Source organism: Drosophila miranda, chromosome XR, assembly GCF_003369915.1.
Source record: "Drosophila miranda strain MSH22 chromosome XR, D.miranda_PacBio2.1, whole genome shotgun sequence".
Taxonomy (NCBI): domain Eukaryota; kingdom Metazoa; phylum Arthropoda; class Insecta; order Diptera; family Drosophilidae; genus Drosophila; species Drosophila miranda.
In genome coordinates this window covers 18,665,657-18,684,252 of record NC_046674.1, presented here as the reverse complement: position 1 = coordinate 18,684,252, position 18,596 = coordinate 18,665,657, and the positions used below count along the sequence as shown (strand labels likewise).

The 18,596-nt window shown below is 46.8% G+C and overlaps 2 protein-coding genes across 2 annotated transcripts in view; one reads left to right on the top strand and one right to left on the bottom strand.

Annotated features, from left to right (window-relative positions):
- Positions 1-479: 479 nt before the first annotated feature.
- LOC108151382 (nuclear receptor coactivator 6) overlaps positions 480-18,596 on the top strand; it is a 24,006-nt gene continuing 5,889 nt past the window's right edge. The window contains exons 1-4 of the mRNA XM_017279946.2: positions 480-852; positions 1,847-2,443; positions 2,515-3,447; positions 3,511-3,787. Coding sequence (XP_017135435.1) covers positions 1,955-2,443; positions 2,515-3,447; positions 3,511-3,787 — 1,699 coding nt within the window. The 5' untranslated portion in view covers positions 480-852; positions 1,847-1,954. The remainder of the gene's footprint in view (positions 853-1,846; positions 2,444-2,514; positions 3,448-3,510; positions 3,788-18,596) is intronic.
- Positions 6,954-11,445, bottom strand: LOC108151380 (monocarboxylate transporter 1). Its single transcript, XM_017279944.2, has 2 exons — positions 11,087-11,445; positions 6,954-10,883 (listed from the first exon to the last, which is right to left on the bottom strand). Exon 2 carries the CDS (start codon positions 9,628-9,630, stop codon positions 7,177-7,179), a length of 2,454 nt encoding a protein of 817 aa, XP_017135433.1. The 5' UTR covers positions 9,631-10,883; positions 11,087-11,445; the 3' UTR covers positions 6,954-7,176.

Below are 18,596 nucleotides of genomic sequence, written 5' to 3'. Positions count from 1 at the left end.
CAATTTGGGACATGTCCCAGGTCACATCGAATATTAATTCGTAATCAGCATCGAATTCCTGATCGCTTGGCATCAAAATCACAATTTTTTCGAAAATGTCGAAAAAAGGCATGTCAAAAAGTGAATAACGGAAGTTTTTCACACAGGCGCTTCCATGAGGCTTTTATGACAAAAAAACGGTCAACAATTTTTGAAACGTACACGCTTTTGTTAATTACATGAAAATGTAGTTAAATTGTTGTTGACCGGTTTTGCTTAAACCTTATTTTATAAGCAATGCAATAAAGAGGAAAACTTAAATTCAACCAATCTTGTAGGAAATTAATTTAATAATCGGATTAAGCTATCAGTTAAGAGCAGAGGGTCTTAGCTTATTGTAATAACCGAATATCAAAAACGACGAATATGATGCAACTTGATTGCAAATAATTCGTTAGTATATTTACGGTATATTTCTGAGGTCAGACCGTATATTTTAAGTCCTTAAGTCCGCGGTCACACTGCTAAAGAACAATAAATCCGTTTGTTGCACAAAAAATAAATTTAAATAAAATTTAATCTCAATTGATAATAAAGTACTGTGCTAACACATACCAAGTGCTTGTGCGTGTGCGGTGGCCGTCGGTGGAAAAACATTGTTAATTGGAGCAACGAAGTAGAAGCGTGTAAAGAGTTGCGGAATTATCGTCGTGGTCGTGTCATTAGAAAAAGAAGAGAGCCAGCGAACGAGAGAGCCGCCGCGACACCAGCCAGCAGCCACCAGGCCATCTCAGTGCCGCATTTGGCCGCCCGCACGCATAAAATATGATCAAATTGCTACGAAATTGATTTCAATTGGCGACTCAACAAAAGGTACGTTCGATAAACTACTCATTTCCCTTCTCCACCCAGCCTCCTCCCCTCCACGCCCTCTTGTTCGCTATGCCGCCGCCTCGCATTCCTCAGCGCTCAGCGTTCTCTTTTCTCGTTTCAACGTGTTCTTCGGTCGCCATTGGACGTTGAATCCGGCGACGACCGCCTGGCTTTTGCCTGGCTACATTTACATAAAGCTAAAGCTAGAACATGCCGCCTGAAGAAGCAGACGTCTCGAATTAGCTAGAATTTCGACACTCGGATTCAAGCTGGTGGCAAGTGTCGCCTTTCTTCTGCCACTGAAGATATTTTCTAATTTCCTTTATTACACAGGCATACGCGCGCACATGTGTATTTGTGTGTTTCTGTGCGTGTTCGTGCATGTTTCTGTTCGTGTGTGTTGTGTTTGGCAGAGATGAGTAATGCTGCGATTCTGCGAGTCCGGTGGAGCGACAGTGACAGATGTGATTTGCCACCAAATGGGTGCTATTCTACTATAAATAAGTGTACTCCCAATCGCAGCACAAGTGAAGCGGTGTTTGTATGTAATTCCCATTTTAATTAAATTACTTGCAGAATATTTAAAAAATATAACCCTTTGAACCGAACCTGTTACACACTCCGATATCAGTGACTTTTTTTTCGCTCATCTCTAATTGGGGAGGGAGTGTGTGTGGCATGAAAGTTTAATAGTGAATAGAAAAAACAAAGTCTGAACGCCGCCGCGGCCGCATGGTGGTTTTATTGTTGTTTTAATTATGGTACACTTTTGATCATAGTCCGGGAAACCGATGCACCGCTGCCGTACGGCATGGCCTCTTGCTCTCCGCCGCCCTTAGGTCTGTTTATTTGATTTTTTTATTACTCCAAGACAGCTGTGCAGAGTTGCCAGACCGCTGGCGGCGCAAATGTTCCGGTAGCGGGGACTCTCCGTAACCTCAAACCTGCATTTCGTTGATGTGTTTTTTCTCTCTTTCATTCGTACGTTACACAGCAAACCGAATCTTCAATGTTTGACGCCTGCAGCGAATCTTGAGACTCATTTCACCCCTCCAAAACGAACAAACAACGGAGCAAGCCAAGTACTTGAGGTTCCCAAAGAATGGCGCAGAAAACACAGCCGCAGCAGGCAGCGGCACCGCCATCATCGGTCGGAGCTGGCACTGCGGCACCCGCAGCAGCCGGAGCAGCAGCAGCAGCACAGCCGCAGCCACCGCCAGTTGCTGCAACCACACCCGTGTCGAATCCATCCACGCCGCAGCCTCCTAGCAGCAACAATAACAATAATAGTGTGGTGTCTCCCGCCGGAAACAACAATAATAACGTGATGGCGGCACCCGTCCAGGCCTTCACACCCACCGGACAGCCGATATACAACCAAGTTTACATGCCCGCCCATGGAGGACATCCGCATGCGGGCGGCCACTATGCTCCAGCCATGCTCCAGGCACCCATTCCGAGCAACGTCTATGTGAACAATGTCACTGCCAATGTGAATCTGCATGGCTGGTCGCACTCGGTTCCCGCCTACATACCCGGAGGAGGACAGGCCCACTACATGGCCCACGGGGACATGCCACAGGACCAGCAGGTGAGTGATCAGACGCGAAACAGCTATAAAATGAATTTCCCCACTAACTATTCTTATTGCTATCTCTGCAGGGTAATCCGCTGATGCAACAACTGCAGCCATTGCCTATTAATTTGGCTGCCCAGGGAGTCAGTCCCAATCCGCATAATCCTGGCATGGGTGGCCGTGGACGTGCACGTGGGCGCGCCCGTGGCGGAGGTGGGCTGAGACGCAATGACTACCACGGACCACGTCACCTGCAACAACAACAACAGCAGCAGCAGCAGCAACAACAGCTGATTTCTCTGGCCCCACAGCAACAACTGCAGCCGGACGGCGGCGGCGCCGGGACGCCCAACATGCAGCTCCAGCCGGACCATCAGCTGGTTGCCGGACCGCCCGAAGGTCAAATGCAGCCCGTTCCCTACTACGCGCCCCATCACTACACCTACGGGCCGTATCCCGCTACCTATTTTGCACCGCAGCATGCGGCCCTGCAGGGTCCGCCCAACGCGGCCGCAGCAGCGGCTGCCCAGCAGGCCACCGGCCCCCCGCTTTACATGCCGATGATGTACAATCCGGCTGCCATGTACAACTGCATGGGAGGCTACGTCTACCAGCATCTCATCCCACAACAGGAGTACCAATACGTGCCCGAGGATGGCAGCCAGGCGGGCGGCATAGATGAGCGTGGCCAGCAGCCGGATGGAGGCATGCCACAGATCTGGCATGCCGGCCCCATGTACGCGGAGGAGTACGCCGACGTGCTTCAGCAACAGCAACAACAGCAGCAGCAGCAGCAGGTCTCGCATCCAAATGGGGCCCCTACTCTCGGGGATGAGCTCAACCACAACAGCTTCTCGCTGCCCTCCTCGGAAACGGGCAGCATGCTGAGCCCCAGCTGTTCCGTCTACGAGGCGTCGATCCATGAGATGCAGCACCAAATGAGCGTCATGCAAATCTACGACGATGGACAGATGGCCTCCCTGCAGACCATTCACCCGGGAGCTGGTCCAGCCCAACAGGTTAGCGATGATTCCTTCGATTTCACCTTCGTTTTCTTAATTTTCTTTCCGTTTGGCTTTTAGTACGTGGATGAGCTATCTGAATGCGGTGTTGCACCGCCTGGAGCCATTCCAGTGGAATGGCAAGCCCCAATACCAATAGCCGGACCAGCAGCCATGTTGCCTCCACCGCCACAGTGGCAGGCGGGGCAGGAATGGCAGCAACCGACAACAGTGGCCATCGAACAGCAGCCACAGCAAATGATTCAGGCGCAGCCATCGCAAGCCCCCACACCGACACCACAGCAACAGCAGCAGCAGCAGCCACCGCCGCCGCCGCCGGCGCATCAGGATCAGCTGGGTGAGTGCAACACCACACCACACAGACAATTGTTGCAATAATAGATTATGGAATGCAAATGCTTTTTGTTGACACTATTTGTGGGGTATACATACAGTGGGTCTCAATATCATTCATGGCTGGCTCTTTCTGTGTTTATTTTTTCGAGTTGTTCCCATTTTCAGTTACTGCCAAGTGGGAGGCGAATCACTTTTTCATAATCTAAACTCAATTTGTTCGATGATAAGAATTTAATTGTTCCACTCAATGATAATGCCCCTTCCTATGGGGTGCATCGATGTGGCAGAGCCACTTGTAAGGCCTAAGACTTGGACTTTCCCATCTTCGGGCAGCATATCCAAGCTTCGGCTTGCTCGGGCTTCTCTTTTCAGTTCTCTTTTATATTTTATTGCATTTTCCATTTGTATTTTGGAATTTGTCATGGCATGCCTTCGATAACGTCGTGTTCATATGCAGTTTGTTTTTCTGTTGTTGTTTTACTTTTTTTTGCTTACTCTTGCTTTTCACGCTGCTCCGCTGCCACTGGTGCCGCGGCTGCTCTACTCAGCTTACGGTCGTTCGATGGAGTGTGTCTGTTATGGCAGGTGAAGTGGAGCCGCCGAGCCACTGCCCCGTCACATGAGCCACAGAAATAAACAACATTGTCATCAGGCAGTATATCGCACGTCTAGCTGTTGCTAGGCCAGTAGTGGCTTTGGCTTTGGCTTTGCCTGTTGGTCCCCTGCCCATTTGTGGAGTTGGTGGTGCCGCTGGCGTTGCATTTACCCCTTCTATAATCAGCTGCACAAGTGGCTTCCGTCTTGTTGTTTGTCGTTGGTTTTGCACGCTTATCAAAACGAGAGCTGAGGCAGAGTCCAAGCTGTGGTGGTTCCACACTGCACTCCTATACACAGCTACGCTACTACTCGGCCTGGATTTGTCATGAAAACTAATTATTAATCAGTTTTGAGAATTGCATTCCCTATTTGAAGTGCAAGAATCATGCGACAAAAAGGGATCTTCTGCCCTTATGGTTAATCGAACCACTTGCACGGGTCGTATATATCTCTATAGACATATCAAGTGCCTGGAATTGACAAACTGATTGGGTTTCAGTCGCTGTCGCTGTGGCTGTTGCTCTCTCACTCTCCTGCCTCCCCTTTCGTTGAACATGTCAGTTTTATTGCTGTTTTCGTAGCACTTGGTCTGGTCTCTCGGGCCATTCGTATAAATAGCGGCCGATAGCAGCGACCCAAGTGTTTGGCCATAGACTAGTAGATTGATAGGCGATATCGATACTCGATACGGCCGTGTGGCCTCTACAATTAGTAATGTTCATACATAACTCAACTTACAGCCAGCCCCCTGGGCTATTGTATTGATTAGGCTAATCAAATGGGGGCTCCGAGAAGGTTTTCTATGCCTCGGAGTCATGCTCTGTCCCCAGCAAGCGGAGGCGCACGACACCCACGAAGAGCCCTCGAATGTAGAGCTCCAGCTCTACCGATAAATGCAACATTTTAAGTCTGAAAGAGTGAGGTTTCCCACTATCTGCTCTATCGGGTCTTGATCGATGGGTTTTAGAGCAGTGTTTCGTTAAAACAGATTATAAACAGCGCCACATGTGCTTCCGCCTGATTTAAGGAATATATCATAAGATATCTTAGAGAATTTGTTAAAATGTATGGCAATTTCTTTATTACTATTCATCGATCTTCTCCTTTGCTCTCCAATCTCCTCAAACAGTTATTGTTCTTTTGGTTCTTACCCCCATTCTTATGCGTATAACAGTTTCGTTTTAGAATATTTCTTGTGGTATTTTTTTGTTGTAGTTTTTTGTTTTTTTTTGTATTTTTTGGTAGCAGCGTGGTTCAATATTTTTCATTCGCTTATTGCTTATTGGATTTCTAAATATTTTGAGTTGAATATTTGTTTTTAAAAAGTTATATTTTATGTATAACACTTCAACGTATAGCACATTATATATTTCTCAGCTCTTTCTCTTCTCTTTTTGCGACCTCTTTGTTCCTCTCGGTGTATAACAGTATAACAGAAGGCACAACAAGCCTTCAAAAAAAAAAAACTTTTCTACATTTATTTTAGACTTGAAAGATTTTTTTTTTTTTGTATATTCGCTTTTGTTGATTGGCATTTCTTCTTTTGTTTTTTTTTTTGCTTTGCTCTGATGTTTCTCTATTCAGGTTTTTTTTTAGCTGTGAAATTGTTTTTAAAATGAGACATAAAATTTGTATTTTTACTTTTATTTTTAGATTAATTTTTAAAATTGAAAACAATTTTAGTTTTTGTTTTTTTTTTAATGTTTGCTGTACTGCTGCTGGTTTTTCCGTGGTTTCGCTGCTGCATTTTTTCGTCTTTTTTTTGTTGTTGTGTGTGTTTTGTGTTGCTTTAGTTTTTGTAGCATTTTGTTTTCTTAAAAAATATAAAATTTATTAGTTTTTAATAGTTGTTGCCGCCGTCGCCTCTACTTCGCCTTAAGTTTTATTCGGGCCTCCTACAGATCTAGATCTGCTACAGAAACATACATACATCAACTACTTCTAGCACTACTCTTTGCTACAGTTACTCGTTACTCGTTACAGTTACACGTTCGTTTGCTCTCGCTACTTTGCAATGACACATTTTTTGTTTTATAACAGCTTGCCGTTTTTTTAACAACAACAACTATAATTCCTATAATTATTAGTACACAAAATTCATAAATCTTTAATAGTAATAATAGTAATCGTAAGGTTTTTCTTTAATAACAAAAAAAAAAAAATTATTTCATACAAATATTTTGTGTGTTTTTGTTGCTGTATAACAGTTGCAAAACTATATAATGGATATCATTAGTATATCAGTTTACCCCAGGGTTGCTTCTTCTTTCGACTTCTGGTTCTCTTCTTCTCTTCTCTGTTGTTCTTTTTGTTTGTTTTTCCTGTTGTAATGATTTATGAGCGTATAATATTAATTTTAATTAGTAGCCATAAAAGCCGAAGGTATTTCCCCTTCGCCCCGGAATCTTATCTGAAAGCTAAAGCCAAGTTCCTTGTAGAAATTCCAGCATGAGGCAATCCTCTATTCTGCTGCTGTTGGTAATAGTTGCTGCCGCTGCTGCTGGGGCTTTAATAGTACATGCATATATATATATGTATATATATTTATGATCCTTGTATATAGGTTTTACTTTTGTGTGTGTGTGATCTCTCTCTCTCTCTCTTTCTTCCCCTCTCTCTACAATACTCTTTCCCGTATCTATCGACCCGCTTTCTGTATATAAGCTTTAGAAAAATATCTGGCTGGATCTTTCAATAGGTTCGGTTCCCCCTGGCGTTTGCCCTCTTTCGTATGTAAATTCATCTCTTTTCCGTGCCACGCCCCCCTCCAAAACTCATCTCCTTCTCGAATACTTAGAGCTTTGATTCCGATGTCGTTGCTGCTGGGGCCTTCTTCTGTTGTTGCGGGAACATCGGCTGTGGCGGCTCCTCCTGCTGCGGACTGGCCAGAGTTTTGATGATCTTGGGCACCATGGTGATGGGTTGATCCTCGTCATCCTCCGCCTCCTCATCCTGCTCCTCATCGATGGGCGTGAGGGTCTCGACATGGACGGGCGTCTCATCCGAGGGGCTGCATCGCTTCAGGCAGGGGGCCAAAAAGCTGGTGACCGTCGAGATGGCAAACAGAGCGCCAGCCATGTAGAAGGGCAGATCGTACGTGTGCGTTATGTCGTAGATGGCGCCGGCCAGAGGGGTGCCGATCAGAGCAGCGAATCCCCTGAACAGGATGAGCAGGCCGAAGGCATTGGTGAGCTTGTCCAGGCCGAGCAGATCGACCAGGATAATTGACGTTAGCGAGATGTAGCCGGAGATGGCGAGGCCAAAGAATATCGACATCGTGATGTACGCCGAGTAGCTATAGCACAGGGGGGTGAGGGTCACGGCGATGGTCGACACCAGGAGGCAGCAGTTGTTCAGCAGCAATGAGTTGACTTGCGGCAGATCCGCCACCCAGCCGCAGAACACGCGACCCACTGTATTGGTGATGCCAATGATGGACAGCAGCATGGCGGCATCGCTCTTGGGTATGTCGTGCTCCTTGGCCGCATCCACCAGATACACAAAGGGCACGTACAGTCCGGCCATGCCAAAGATATTCGACACTCCAATCAGCATGAATACGGGATCCTTGAGCAGGCTCACGTCCAGCATGGTGTTCACCACGGATTTGACCGAATCGGGGATGCCCAGACACGGGCACAGGTCGTACTCCTCGCGATGCTTCTCGGCGTCCTGCAGGGGATCCAACTTGTGGACACTCTGCATGCTCTTCTCGTACTTGGTGAGGGACAGAACAGAGTTTCGATAGCCAGCCAGGGACTTCTGCGACTGATACTGCGGTAGGTTCGTGACAGAGCCCGAGTAAAAGATGTCCTTGCGGGACATGGGTCGCACCATTTTGCCGCTCCCACTGCTGCCCTGCCGCTGGGAGAGCGACATCTTTGAGGTGGTGAAATCTCCGCCAGTTCCCGCCTCCAGATCGTGGCGGGACGAGGCTCTGATGGCCGCCAGCGAGGGTTGAAAGCGCTCCGATGCCGAGGTCTTGCGCACGCGATTGAATGAAGGCACTGAACCGTTCTTGGGCAGACCCTGATGGTCGCTGGCCAGAAAGGCGGGCTGCGAGGCGTTCCTGGTCATGGGTCCGCCATCCTGCGAGTGGTACGGACTGTGATCCGACTCGGAGCTGCGATGCGGCCGACGACCCCCGCGGCCACCGGCAGAGAGCTGTCCATTGCTGTCGGCATTGGGCGGGGACTGGGCGCCGCTTCCATTGTGGTGCACATCAACCACCTTGGACTCGGTGATGGTTGGTAGCGTCGAAACGGGATGCAGGCCGCCCGCCTGTTGGGCCATCAGCTCCAGGTTGAGGCTCGAATGGACGCCAGGGTCTGCGTTGAGGGGCATCTTGAGTTTCCGCTCCATGGTGCCATCCGGCAGCTGGACCATGAAATGCGAACCCGCGAACGAGCCACGCTCCAGCTGCAGCTGCTTCTCCTCGTACATGCGCTGCATCAGGGGCTTCACCTTCTTCTTCTTGGGGTACGTGAGGGGTCGCATCATGGCGCCAAAGATGGCGCAATTGAGGATGAGGCCGGCAAAGATGAGGATGGCATTCTTCCAGCCATACTCCTCCAGCAGGTACGTGGCGAGTGGGGCAAAGGCAAAGGTGCCGAACCCAGAGCCACACACCGCAATGCCCGTGGCCAGCGAACGCTTCGTCTCAAAGTAGTAGCCCACGGCCACCACCGCCGGGAGGTAGATCATTCCAAAGCCGAATCCTCCCAGGAATCCATAGGTGGCCATCAGCATGCTCACTGAATTGCTGAAAGTGCTCAAAACAAAGGCGATGCAGGCAATGATGCTCCCAGCGATGCACACCGCTCGACAGCCGTATTTATTGGCCAGCGCCGAGACGATGGGTCCGGCACTAAGGTACACCCCGGAGAGGAGACTCCCCACCCAGGCCACGGTGCCCTTGCCCTCGTGAAAGTAGGCCACAAATTCCTCCAGGAAGATGCCGAAAGTGTAGGCAATGCCGTCGACGATCATGTTGCACATGAAGCTGGCAAAGCAGATGACCCAGCCATAGCCACCGTCCGGCGGTGGCGGCAGCTCCCCATACTCGCTCTCATCGTCCTCATCCTCGTTCTCCTCGTCGTTCTCGTCCTCTGGACTGTCGTTCTGCTCGGCGGTCAAGCGGGCCGCCTCCTCGCAGGCCAGCTCGCTGTCCGTCCTATCGAATTTGCGCAGGCGTGCCGCAGAGTTGCCCGACACCGCGGTATTACTTCCGCCATTGGTATCCAACATGCTGAAGCGGTACTTCTGATGCGTTTATTCCGTTAATGCACACGCACACGCACACGCGACGGAGTGAAAGGAAAGAGTGCAAGTGCAAGGAGAGAATGGTTGGAGAAGCAACACGCGAGGAGGAAGAAGTGTGTGCGCCCGCGCCTCGTCTGTTCCCGTTCCCGTTCCCGTTTTCGACTGCGATGCCTGTGCCGATGCCGATGCCGAATGTCGACGTCGATTTCGATGTCGAGAATTTCGTTGCCGACGTTGACTGTGTTTTTATCTTGTCTGCTGCTCTCTCTCTCTCTCTCTCTCTCTCTCTCTCACGCTATCGTTCTGTAGCTCTCTGGCTCACCCCCTCGGACAGCAAGCAGCAGCAAGCGTTTTGCCACTGTTCTCTCCCTCTCCCAAGCTTTTGCACTCGCTCTTTTCTAATATTGGGCTCTACTCTCACTCCCTCTCTCTCTGGCTCTTACTGCGACTGCATGCGCCGTTATGTGTGTGTGTGCTGGCTGGCTGGCTTGCTGGCTGTTGTTTTTGTCAATTGTTATTGAGTTTTGTTTTTGCTTTCATTTACTTTTGATAAATAAATTTATTTATTTATTAGCGATAGATAGGCGTAGGCCGTGTGCATATATTCAAAATATCTATAAGGTCTCTGCTTCTGCTGCTGTTCGCGTCGCTTCTCGGTCTATGTGCACTTTGAGCTTTACACTAAAAATTAGTTAATACTTTTAAATCTTTTAAAAACTATCTCAAGTCACGCGTTGTGCTTGTGCTTCTATTGAGAATCGGAATATTTTTTCTAGATTTTCAAATATTTTCGAATATTTATTTATGCGGATTTTTAAGTTGTTTTTTGTATTTGCAATTTGTCACGTTTTGTGCTGTGCTTTTGCTTCTATATCTTGTTGTTTGCTTTATTATTGGTTTACTTCTGTTTTACCGTTGCACTTGCAGCTGCATCGCTGAGGTCACGGCAGAATGTTTTGTTTTGGTAGTAGCTTCAGCTTCCTTCCTTCTCGAGATTTCCCTTACTTTGCACTTTTTTTCTTTCTTTTTTTGTTCTTTGCTTTTCTCTTTCTGCTGCCTTCTGTCTTTGCTTTTAATTTGGTTATTTCTTTGCCTTTGCTTCTGCTTCTGCTTCTAGTTCATGTGCTTTTCGGCACTGATGGTTTTTCGGGGGTGCTGTACGTGTACGTACGTACGGTACTCTCGATGATAGGATAGGTACGTAGCGCTGTACGTCGTAATAGCCACTGCCACTGCCACTGCAATTGTATAATTTATTGGTGTCTTTGAGTTTCGTTGAGCATTAAGTATTGGTTTAAAGAACGTCCTCCGCCTAACGGAAGAAGCGGCGTTGTGATCGATAAATGTCGGAGCGGCGGTGAAGCACAGAAGAACCACACCACACGCGGCACTGGTGAGGGGCGGAGGGGGGGAGTAGGGGTGAGGGCGACGGGACACTCACGCCGAGCTTACGTGGTTCTCATCGTCAACACACAACATTCACGCGTCCGGACACTTTCAGCTGCATTTGCATTTTCCGCCTCGAACCAAACCCCCAGCTGTTGTTGTTTGGTTTTTGTTGCAATTTTCAATTCAAATAATTTTGACTTTTTCTTTGTGCTGCCCGCTTGAGACGAGTGGGGGTAGGAGGAGGGTGGTGGTGGTGCTGGTGCTGGCGCTGGCGGTGGAGATATATAGAGAGATGCCAACAAAAATAATAAGGAACACAGAACACACGTCGCTCCGCGTCTCTGTCTCTCCGTCAATGTTCCACGTTCTGTTCTTGACTGCTGCGCCGTTCGCTGCGGAATGAAAATTCGACGTAACCAAAAGCCAAGGGGCGGCAGCAGCAGCAGCAGCAGCAGTGGTGACAGTGCCACTGCCACTGTTATACGATATACAAAGCTCGCAGCAGCAGCAGCACCAGCACCAGCAGTAGCAGTAGCAGCAACAAAGACAATTTGAAAAACGTTGTAAAAACAGCATAAAACAAAAAATACAAATGCGAAAATTGAATGTCTCTCTCTCTCTCGTTCTGTCTCTCGGTGTTAGAATGCATTTGAAGTTCAAGCTCACAGAGCGCAAGCTCCACTCTCACGAGCCGCCATGTGGAGGAAGCTCTCTCTATCGCTCCCTCTCTCTCTCAGGTGAATGCTAGCTGTAGCTCTCTTTGGCTTTGCAGGTATATGATGTGCCTTTGGCTTTGCAAGGGTTGCCGTTGCGTTTGATTTGGTTTGGTTTGGTTCTCGTACAGCCTGAACTGAACAGCTGATTGAACAGCAGAGAGTCGAGCAGAGAACACAATCGAGGAGGAATTCTCACACAGAGATTTGGGCAAACCAACCCCCTACCAATCTATCGTCTAAAGGGGTGGGATTTTCTGAATTGTTGTTTCTGTTGCCGAGGGAAAGCCTGAAAAACCGGTAGCCGCTGGCGCGCCACATGGCGACCAAACGGCCTGTATAACAGTTCTTTCATATGACAGAGGAGCGTATGCCCCGAAGCAAAGAGCGCACGAGAAACTGTTGCGCTCTTTAGTTGCGATTTAGGTTAAAGGTTAACCTTTCTTTCCGACCGACTCCAAAAGACTTTTACTTTTCAATCCTACGCATCTGTGTGTGGGTGTGTGTGTGTGTGTGTGTGTGTGTATGGGGTTGTGCGTGTGTGAGAATCGGTTTTTCGTATGCCGCCTTTTAGGCGCCGACAAAACTACCATTCGAGTGCGAAGATTGTATAATCCGTACATTATCTTAACGTTTTTCCACCTATAAACTGCATTTGACACGGAGACCACGATAAGCCCCCGCCACCGCCGCCGGTTTTGCCCCTCCTCGAGTATCTCACAATATTTCAGCCCTTCATTTCTGCGTCACGCGTTTGTTGCCAGGCCATAAAAATCGTACAAAAATGTGCTTTGGTTTCTGGTTTATAACAGTTTTTTTGTGTTGTACTTTGTTGTCGGTGGTGCCATGTGCTATGGTCGTAGACGTAGACCACTTTTGTGTGTTTTTTTTGTTCTTCTTAAGAGATTCTTGAGGCGGAATGGCGCTGTGCCGATGTGCCGCTGAGAGCAGCGAGAGTGAGAGAGCAGAAGAGAAAGAGAGGGGGGCTCGCTCAAAGGGTGGCTTAAGAAGTGTACAAGCACGGTCGGTCTATATGTCTTCCTTTGGTTGGTTGTTGGTCGGTCAATGTCATTCATAAAAATTCCATGTCACAAACACACATACATGTGCACTATTAAGGGCGCGCACACACACACACACACACACACACACACACATTGGGGGCATGTACTCGATATTGTGGGTCAACGCCAGAGGGCGCTATAAATGCCTCTTCCTGGCATTGCCCGGTGCCTATGACTCCTGCCCTGCCCCTCCCTTAAGTTTGTGCCTGCCTCCCTTTTTGTGGCATAAGTTGAATTGCAAGCTTCCTCTATGATTAGCGCATTAGAAGAGCTCAAATGGCCAACGCCTCCACATTTTGCTTGAATCTTTCTGCTGTGCAAAGGAAATTGCTGTTTAGTGAAAGGCGCGTGCATAAGATCCCCTCAACGGGAAATATAATACGGCAGGAGGCGGACGCAGAGCAAAACTGTAATGCCACAGCAACAGCCACAGCAACAGCCACAGCAACAGCGCGTGTGCCTCCTGGTAAATAGGATTAAATTATAAATGCATGGAACATGAAATGCAAAACGTACAGCCAGGACATGGCTTAGTCCTACGCGTGGCACGCTTTGCCGGAAGGAGAAGGGAAGGGGGAGAGAGTGGAGGAATTCAGGTGACACGCCCCCACATGCGGCAGCAGGTGTCTTTAAATTAGTTGCACCATTTGACAAGAATGCTGGGTGCATTCCCACACTCTGGGAATGGGGCCAAAACACAGAACATTCTAGAGGTGGCAGGACGGAGGCGCAATCAATGGGCAGAAGCCGAAGCAGCCAAGGGCCAGCCGGGCAGGAGGGTAAGCGATGGGGGACTATATATTACAGATGTTCGGAATGAATGATGGCAGCACAACCATCCGTGACAATCCTTGGGGCAGAAGGTCTCACAGATAGAACAGCTAGAACAGGGAAGGAGAGAGAAGCAGCTTCCTTCTCTTGCCACATCTTGTGGCATTTTTTTTATTCCAGTAAAAAGGTTGAATGAACCAAGCGACGGCCACGGTGATGACTATGGGAAGTTCAATAAAAGGCATGCTACCGCCCCCTGAACACCTCCTATTCCAGCGCTTTCCTCTCTGTGTGTCCTCCCCCCTCCCAAACAGTGGCGGGCGGGGAGTGCTGGGGTATAGCGGGGCACTTTCTTTGTTAATGAAAATGAAAATTGCGCATACGAGGCGTTGTGTGCAGTCAATGTGCTTTGTTTCGTTTTTTACGCCGTTCAGCTTTTCAGCTTTTCTTTCGCCTTTTTTTGCCTTTTTGTCTCTTTGGCTCTTACATATGCTTGTTCGTTCATTCGGGATGTACATATCTGTCGGATACATGTGCACGGGCACTGATACATCTCATAGATACGTATATACCTAGCATGGATGACGCAGTTTGTGTCGCGCGCGTCGGCGGCTGGGACTGTGGCTGTGGCTGCGACTGTGACTGTGACTTGTTTTACCTTGTTCTCTGGCGTTCCGTACTTGTTGCTCGTAGCTTAGTATGCAACGCGTTTGAGCCGCTCGAGCCTGGCCTCTGTCTGACAGATACATTTGTATCTAGCCCATGGCTGAATGGAGCTGCGCTCCACGCTCAACGTTCTACGCATTTATATGTTAATGATGTGGGAGTTGAGCAGAAGTGGGTGACTGTCAGGACTGTGCGTGACAGGTTGCTGGCTGATGAAAGGATACACTCGTACATTACAAGAGACCAGCGTGTCCTTGGAACTGCTCTGCCCTCTGTCGCTCAAATGTCACTTCACCTTAGCTCTCGCTCAGTCGATGCAACGCCCCCTCCCGCCGCCTTGACTCCCTTTATGACATCTCCCGCTTTCGTACATAATACCCCCGATAGCATACCATTTTCTCCGATTAACTTTATAGTTTGTTTTTGCCCTTTTCTGGTGATGGTCATGGTGATGGTGATGGCGATGGTGATGGTAGTGCTTTGGCTGCCGGCAAAAGCGAAGGCGAAGGTCGCTCATTCGTTGTACAATTATGCAATTTTCACTCTCGCAATCGCACTTGCACTCGCAATTTCATTTATTGAGCGAGAGAGAGAGAGATAAAGTGTCGGTATTCTCTCTGTATTCTTTGGGTATTATTTATTGTAAATTGACATAAATGATTTCAATTGAATTGCGGTGGCAACAAAACAATAGCCAAAGAAAAGCTACAGGCTACTGGCTACAGGGTGTCTCTGCTTTTGGCTTTTGGTTTCCCCTGTTGCTAGGGGCAGGGCTTTCCTATGTTGTAGATTAGTAATCAGGGGCAGCTTTAGCAACGGCAGCGAATTGAGTACTGAGAATCCCGCATAATAATAGAGTACCCTGCGATAAAGAGCAGCAGGGCTACTGCCATGCGAATCAATAGCATAGTCGAATCGTTCGTTACGCAGACAGCGCCATCTTGGCCGCTTACGAAACTTTCCCACTCCTCCTCCATTTTCCATCCGGTGCTCACTCCTCTTCCACATGCCCCACATACAATTGTACCGCTTACACATATCATATTCATATGTTTGCATATACTATATATCTCGGAATTTTGCTCCGCTATGTGGCATTCCTTTGTTTCCACGCTTAACCCAACTTTCGACGGACTTTGGTTTGTTTTTCGTGTACCCTGTTGCATGGGGTATGATGATTTTTCCACACAGCTCTGTAAAAGACGAAAGATTCATTGGGTATCAATACTACAATAAACATTTCTTTGAATGCGAAAAGGAGTTGATTCGACGAACAATGATTATCTGGGGCTGTGGTTAATGAGCACGTGAGAATCGGAGAATTGTTGCCCTAATTTGAGTTAATTTTTACAGGAGATATACGAGAAAATACCATAAAAAGGTACTTAAAAGTTTTTCAAAAAATACTGAAACATAATAAGAAAAATACTAACAAATAATAAGTGTTAACCAAACTAGAAATACCGCAAAAAATACTAGCAAAGCCTAGAATACTGAACTACTGAAAAGAAGAATACCCAAGTTGTATATGCCTATCTGTGCCCTGTCTTCTGTGACTCATTCCTAAGGGAAAGAGGGTACAATCAAGAGATCTAGCCATATGACTCATACATAGATACATACCGTGCATAACGAATGTCAAGAAGGGTATCAAAAGCTTCGACCAGCGAAATGGAAACCCTTTCTTTCTTTTTTTATTTCGATGGTGTGAGTCGTCAGTCAGTGACTGATTAACAACTAATCAACAATTTCATATATCTGTACTCGCTTAAAGCGTGGAAAGGGCGGCAAGAGCGAGGGTGGTGCATGGGCCTATGAGATACATTTGTGAAAAACAAATACATGATAGATCTATGTATTTCCTAAGTCTTGTGATAATTGTTTTGTGGTCAACGAACGCGTTTCTGTTTTGATTCCCAAATGTACCATGAAACTCGATTGTTTGTTCACTTTTCACTTGCTGTTGATTCTCTCAATTAAAAGCGCCCCCATATCGTGTTTGCACATAGATAGATCTCTCGGATCGAAGCTTAAATTACTCATAGAGAATAGAGGCACCCAGCCAGCCAGCCTATGTGTGTGCCCCTCAGACGCTGCCTCTGCTGTTTGCATCTGCTGCCGCTGGCGCTGCCCGCGCTACTGCTGCTGTTGCTAGCTAATAAAAATTGAATAAAATCGCGCTTTCAATAACAGCAACAATTAGATTGATGGGGCGGGATTGAAAGGGGGGCGGGGGGACGACTTTAAGGGGTGTATTCCATGTCCATAAGTGAAACAAAATTTGACCCATTTCTGTTGATTATTTTGGATCGGATCTCGGATACCAAATTTGTTTCGAAATTCAATGAAGCTTCAAGCAGCTGTTATACGTTTAAATACTGTTATACAACTCCGAGAGGAGCTCCAACAGTTGTTGTATGTGAATGAGAGCGAAAGGTTTTTTTTTTTTGTTTTTTCTACACTTGTAGTATTTTTGAGGAATTATTCAGTATTTTATTTGTGTGTACTTTTTTAAAGTAATTTTTTGTTAGAATAATTCCGAAATTTTTGTTGGTTTTACTCAGTGTTTTTGTTTAGTATTTTTAGTATCTATCAGTATTTTTACAGTTCTTTGAAGTATTTACTCTGTTTGTTGGTTTTTTTGGAGTTTCTGTTGGGGGGTGGAATAAAGTCAAGGCACTATTTCAATGGATTGAATGCACTACTGTCCATCTGTCCCCCCACTCTCTGGGTCTCTCTCTCTCTCTCTCTCTCTCTCTCTCTCTGTTTTACACTATTCCCATCTAACGCATTGAAATGACAAATGGAAATTAAGTACAGTCTCGTATTTTCTGTCGTTTTGTGTTGTGTTTTCGTGCCTGACAATTTCCTTGTTTGCTATTGTTGTTTTTGTTGCTTTTGTTGTTATTTCTGTTGCTATTGTTGGTGCAGTCAACTTATTGCAATTTACCTGTGCACTCATGTCTGTAATTATCCATCCAACCTTGTGACAGCACACGGATCGAAGCCCCCTGTCTCTCTCGCTCTCTCTCTCACTCTCTCTCCCTCCCTGGCTATAGAACCCCTGCCTCCCCCTAGACTCTATCGTTATGGTAACGTATATCAAAAGCTGTTGCTATTGCAACCCAAAAGCTAACACCCTGGCATAGATTTTTTTTCCATATATACTATAACATATATTTCCACTATTTTTAATGCATTCATCTCTATGGCAGCTGCTGCTGCTCCACAAATTTCCATAGAAATCTACCAGTGTGTATGGCTGTTGTGTTGGTTTTTATTTTCGATTTTGCGCTATACATATATTTATTGAAGTATTTAATAATTCTGTGAGAGAGTCGCTCGTTAATTGCTAATTGAAATTAATTAACACATTCAGAGTTCCATGGATGGCCATCTCTGGCGAGTGCTGGGGGCATTGGGGGAAGGTTTGCCTGCTCTCTCGGCTGTCATATGATTTTCAGCGAAGGGAGGCGCTTTCGAGTAGGAGCTGGCGTGGGGGGTGGAGTGTGGAGAGGGGAGGAAACTTCATAAGTAGACGTTTAGCGCCGCCTTCCTTACAATTGTCGAACGAAAGCACTTCGTTAGAAGTACTCCGCTAATTAGTGTCTAAATAAAGCCTTTTTGTAGAGCAAAGATAGAATTGCTCGAATATATGTGGATATGCATTTGGTTTTAGCACGTTTTAAGATACGTTTAGAAACAATTACAAGTAGGTATGTTTTTCTACTCACAAATCGGGTCGGGACATTTTGAGAATTTAGAAATGCTCTGCTGTTCAGAAAATTAAGGATCTATTGTCCATAAAATTGGTTAAATCTGCATTTGCATCTGCCAGAAATCTCCGGGATTTCATGACAAAAAAAAACTGGTGATCTGCAACTCTGAAAATTCAAAAATATTCTGGTAAGAAATCTTCTGTGAAGATGAGACTATTTCTGGGAATTGGCTTTTTTAACCGAATATATAACGTGGTTTTGCATGAAAATTAAAACAGATTAAGGACCTATTTCCACGATCCATTTGCCAAGGTTGCGATTGCATTTTATTGATTCATTTGAGAGAGAGAGGCGTAGCCCCTGATATCATCTTGGGATCTGTTTTGTCATCGATGTGGTATGTGGTTGGGGTTATATGGATCATGTGAATGTTGACTCTTCTCCCGTCACTCCATTGTCCACTCCTCTGTTGGCTTAACCTTGTTCCTCATGCCTCATTCCTCATTCCTCATCCCTTTCTCTGTTTTGCTCTTTCTTATCGCATCGTATGTCGAATAATGTAGTTTAGTTTATCTTTCGTATTGCCGTATCTCAGTGGCAATCGAGTGCCGAAGTTCGCCTATACGATG

Coding starts and splice junctions, on each gene's coding strand:
- LOC108151380 (XM_017279944.2), bottom strand. CDS start 9,630: ATGTTGGATACCAATGGCGGAAGTAATACCGCGGTGTCGGGCAACTCT.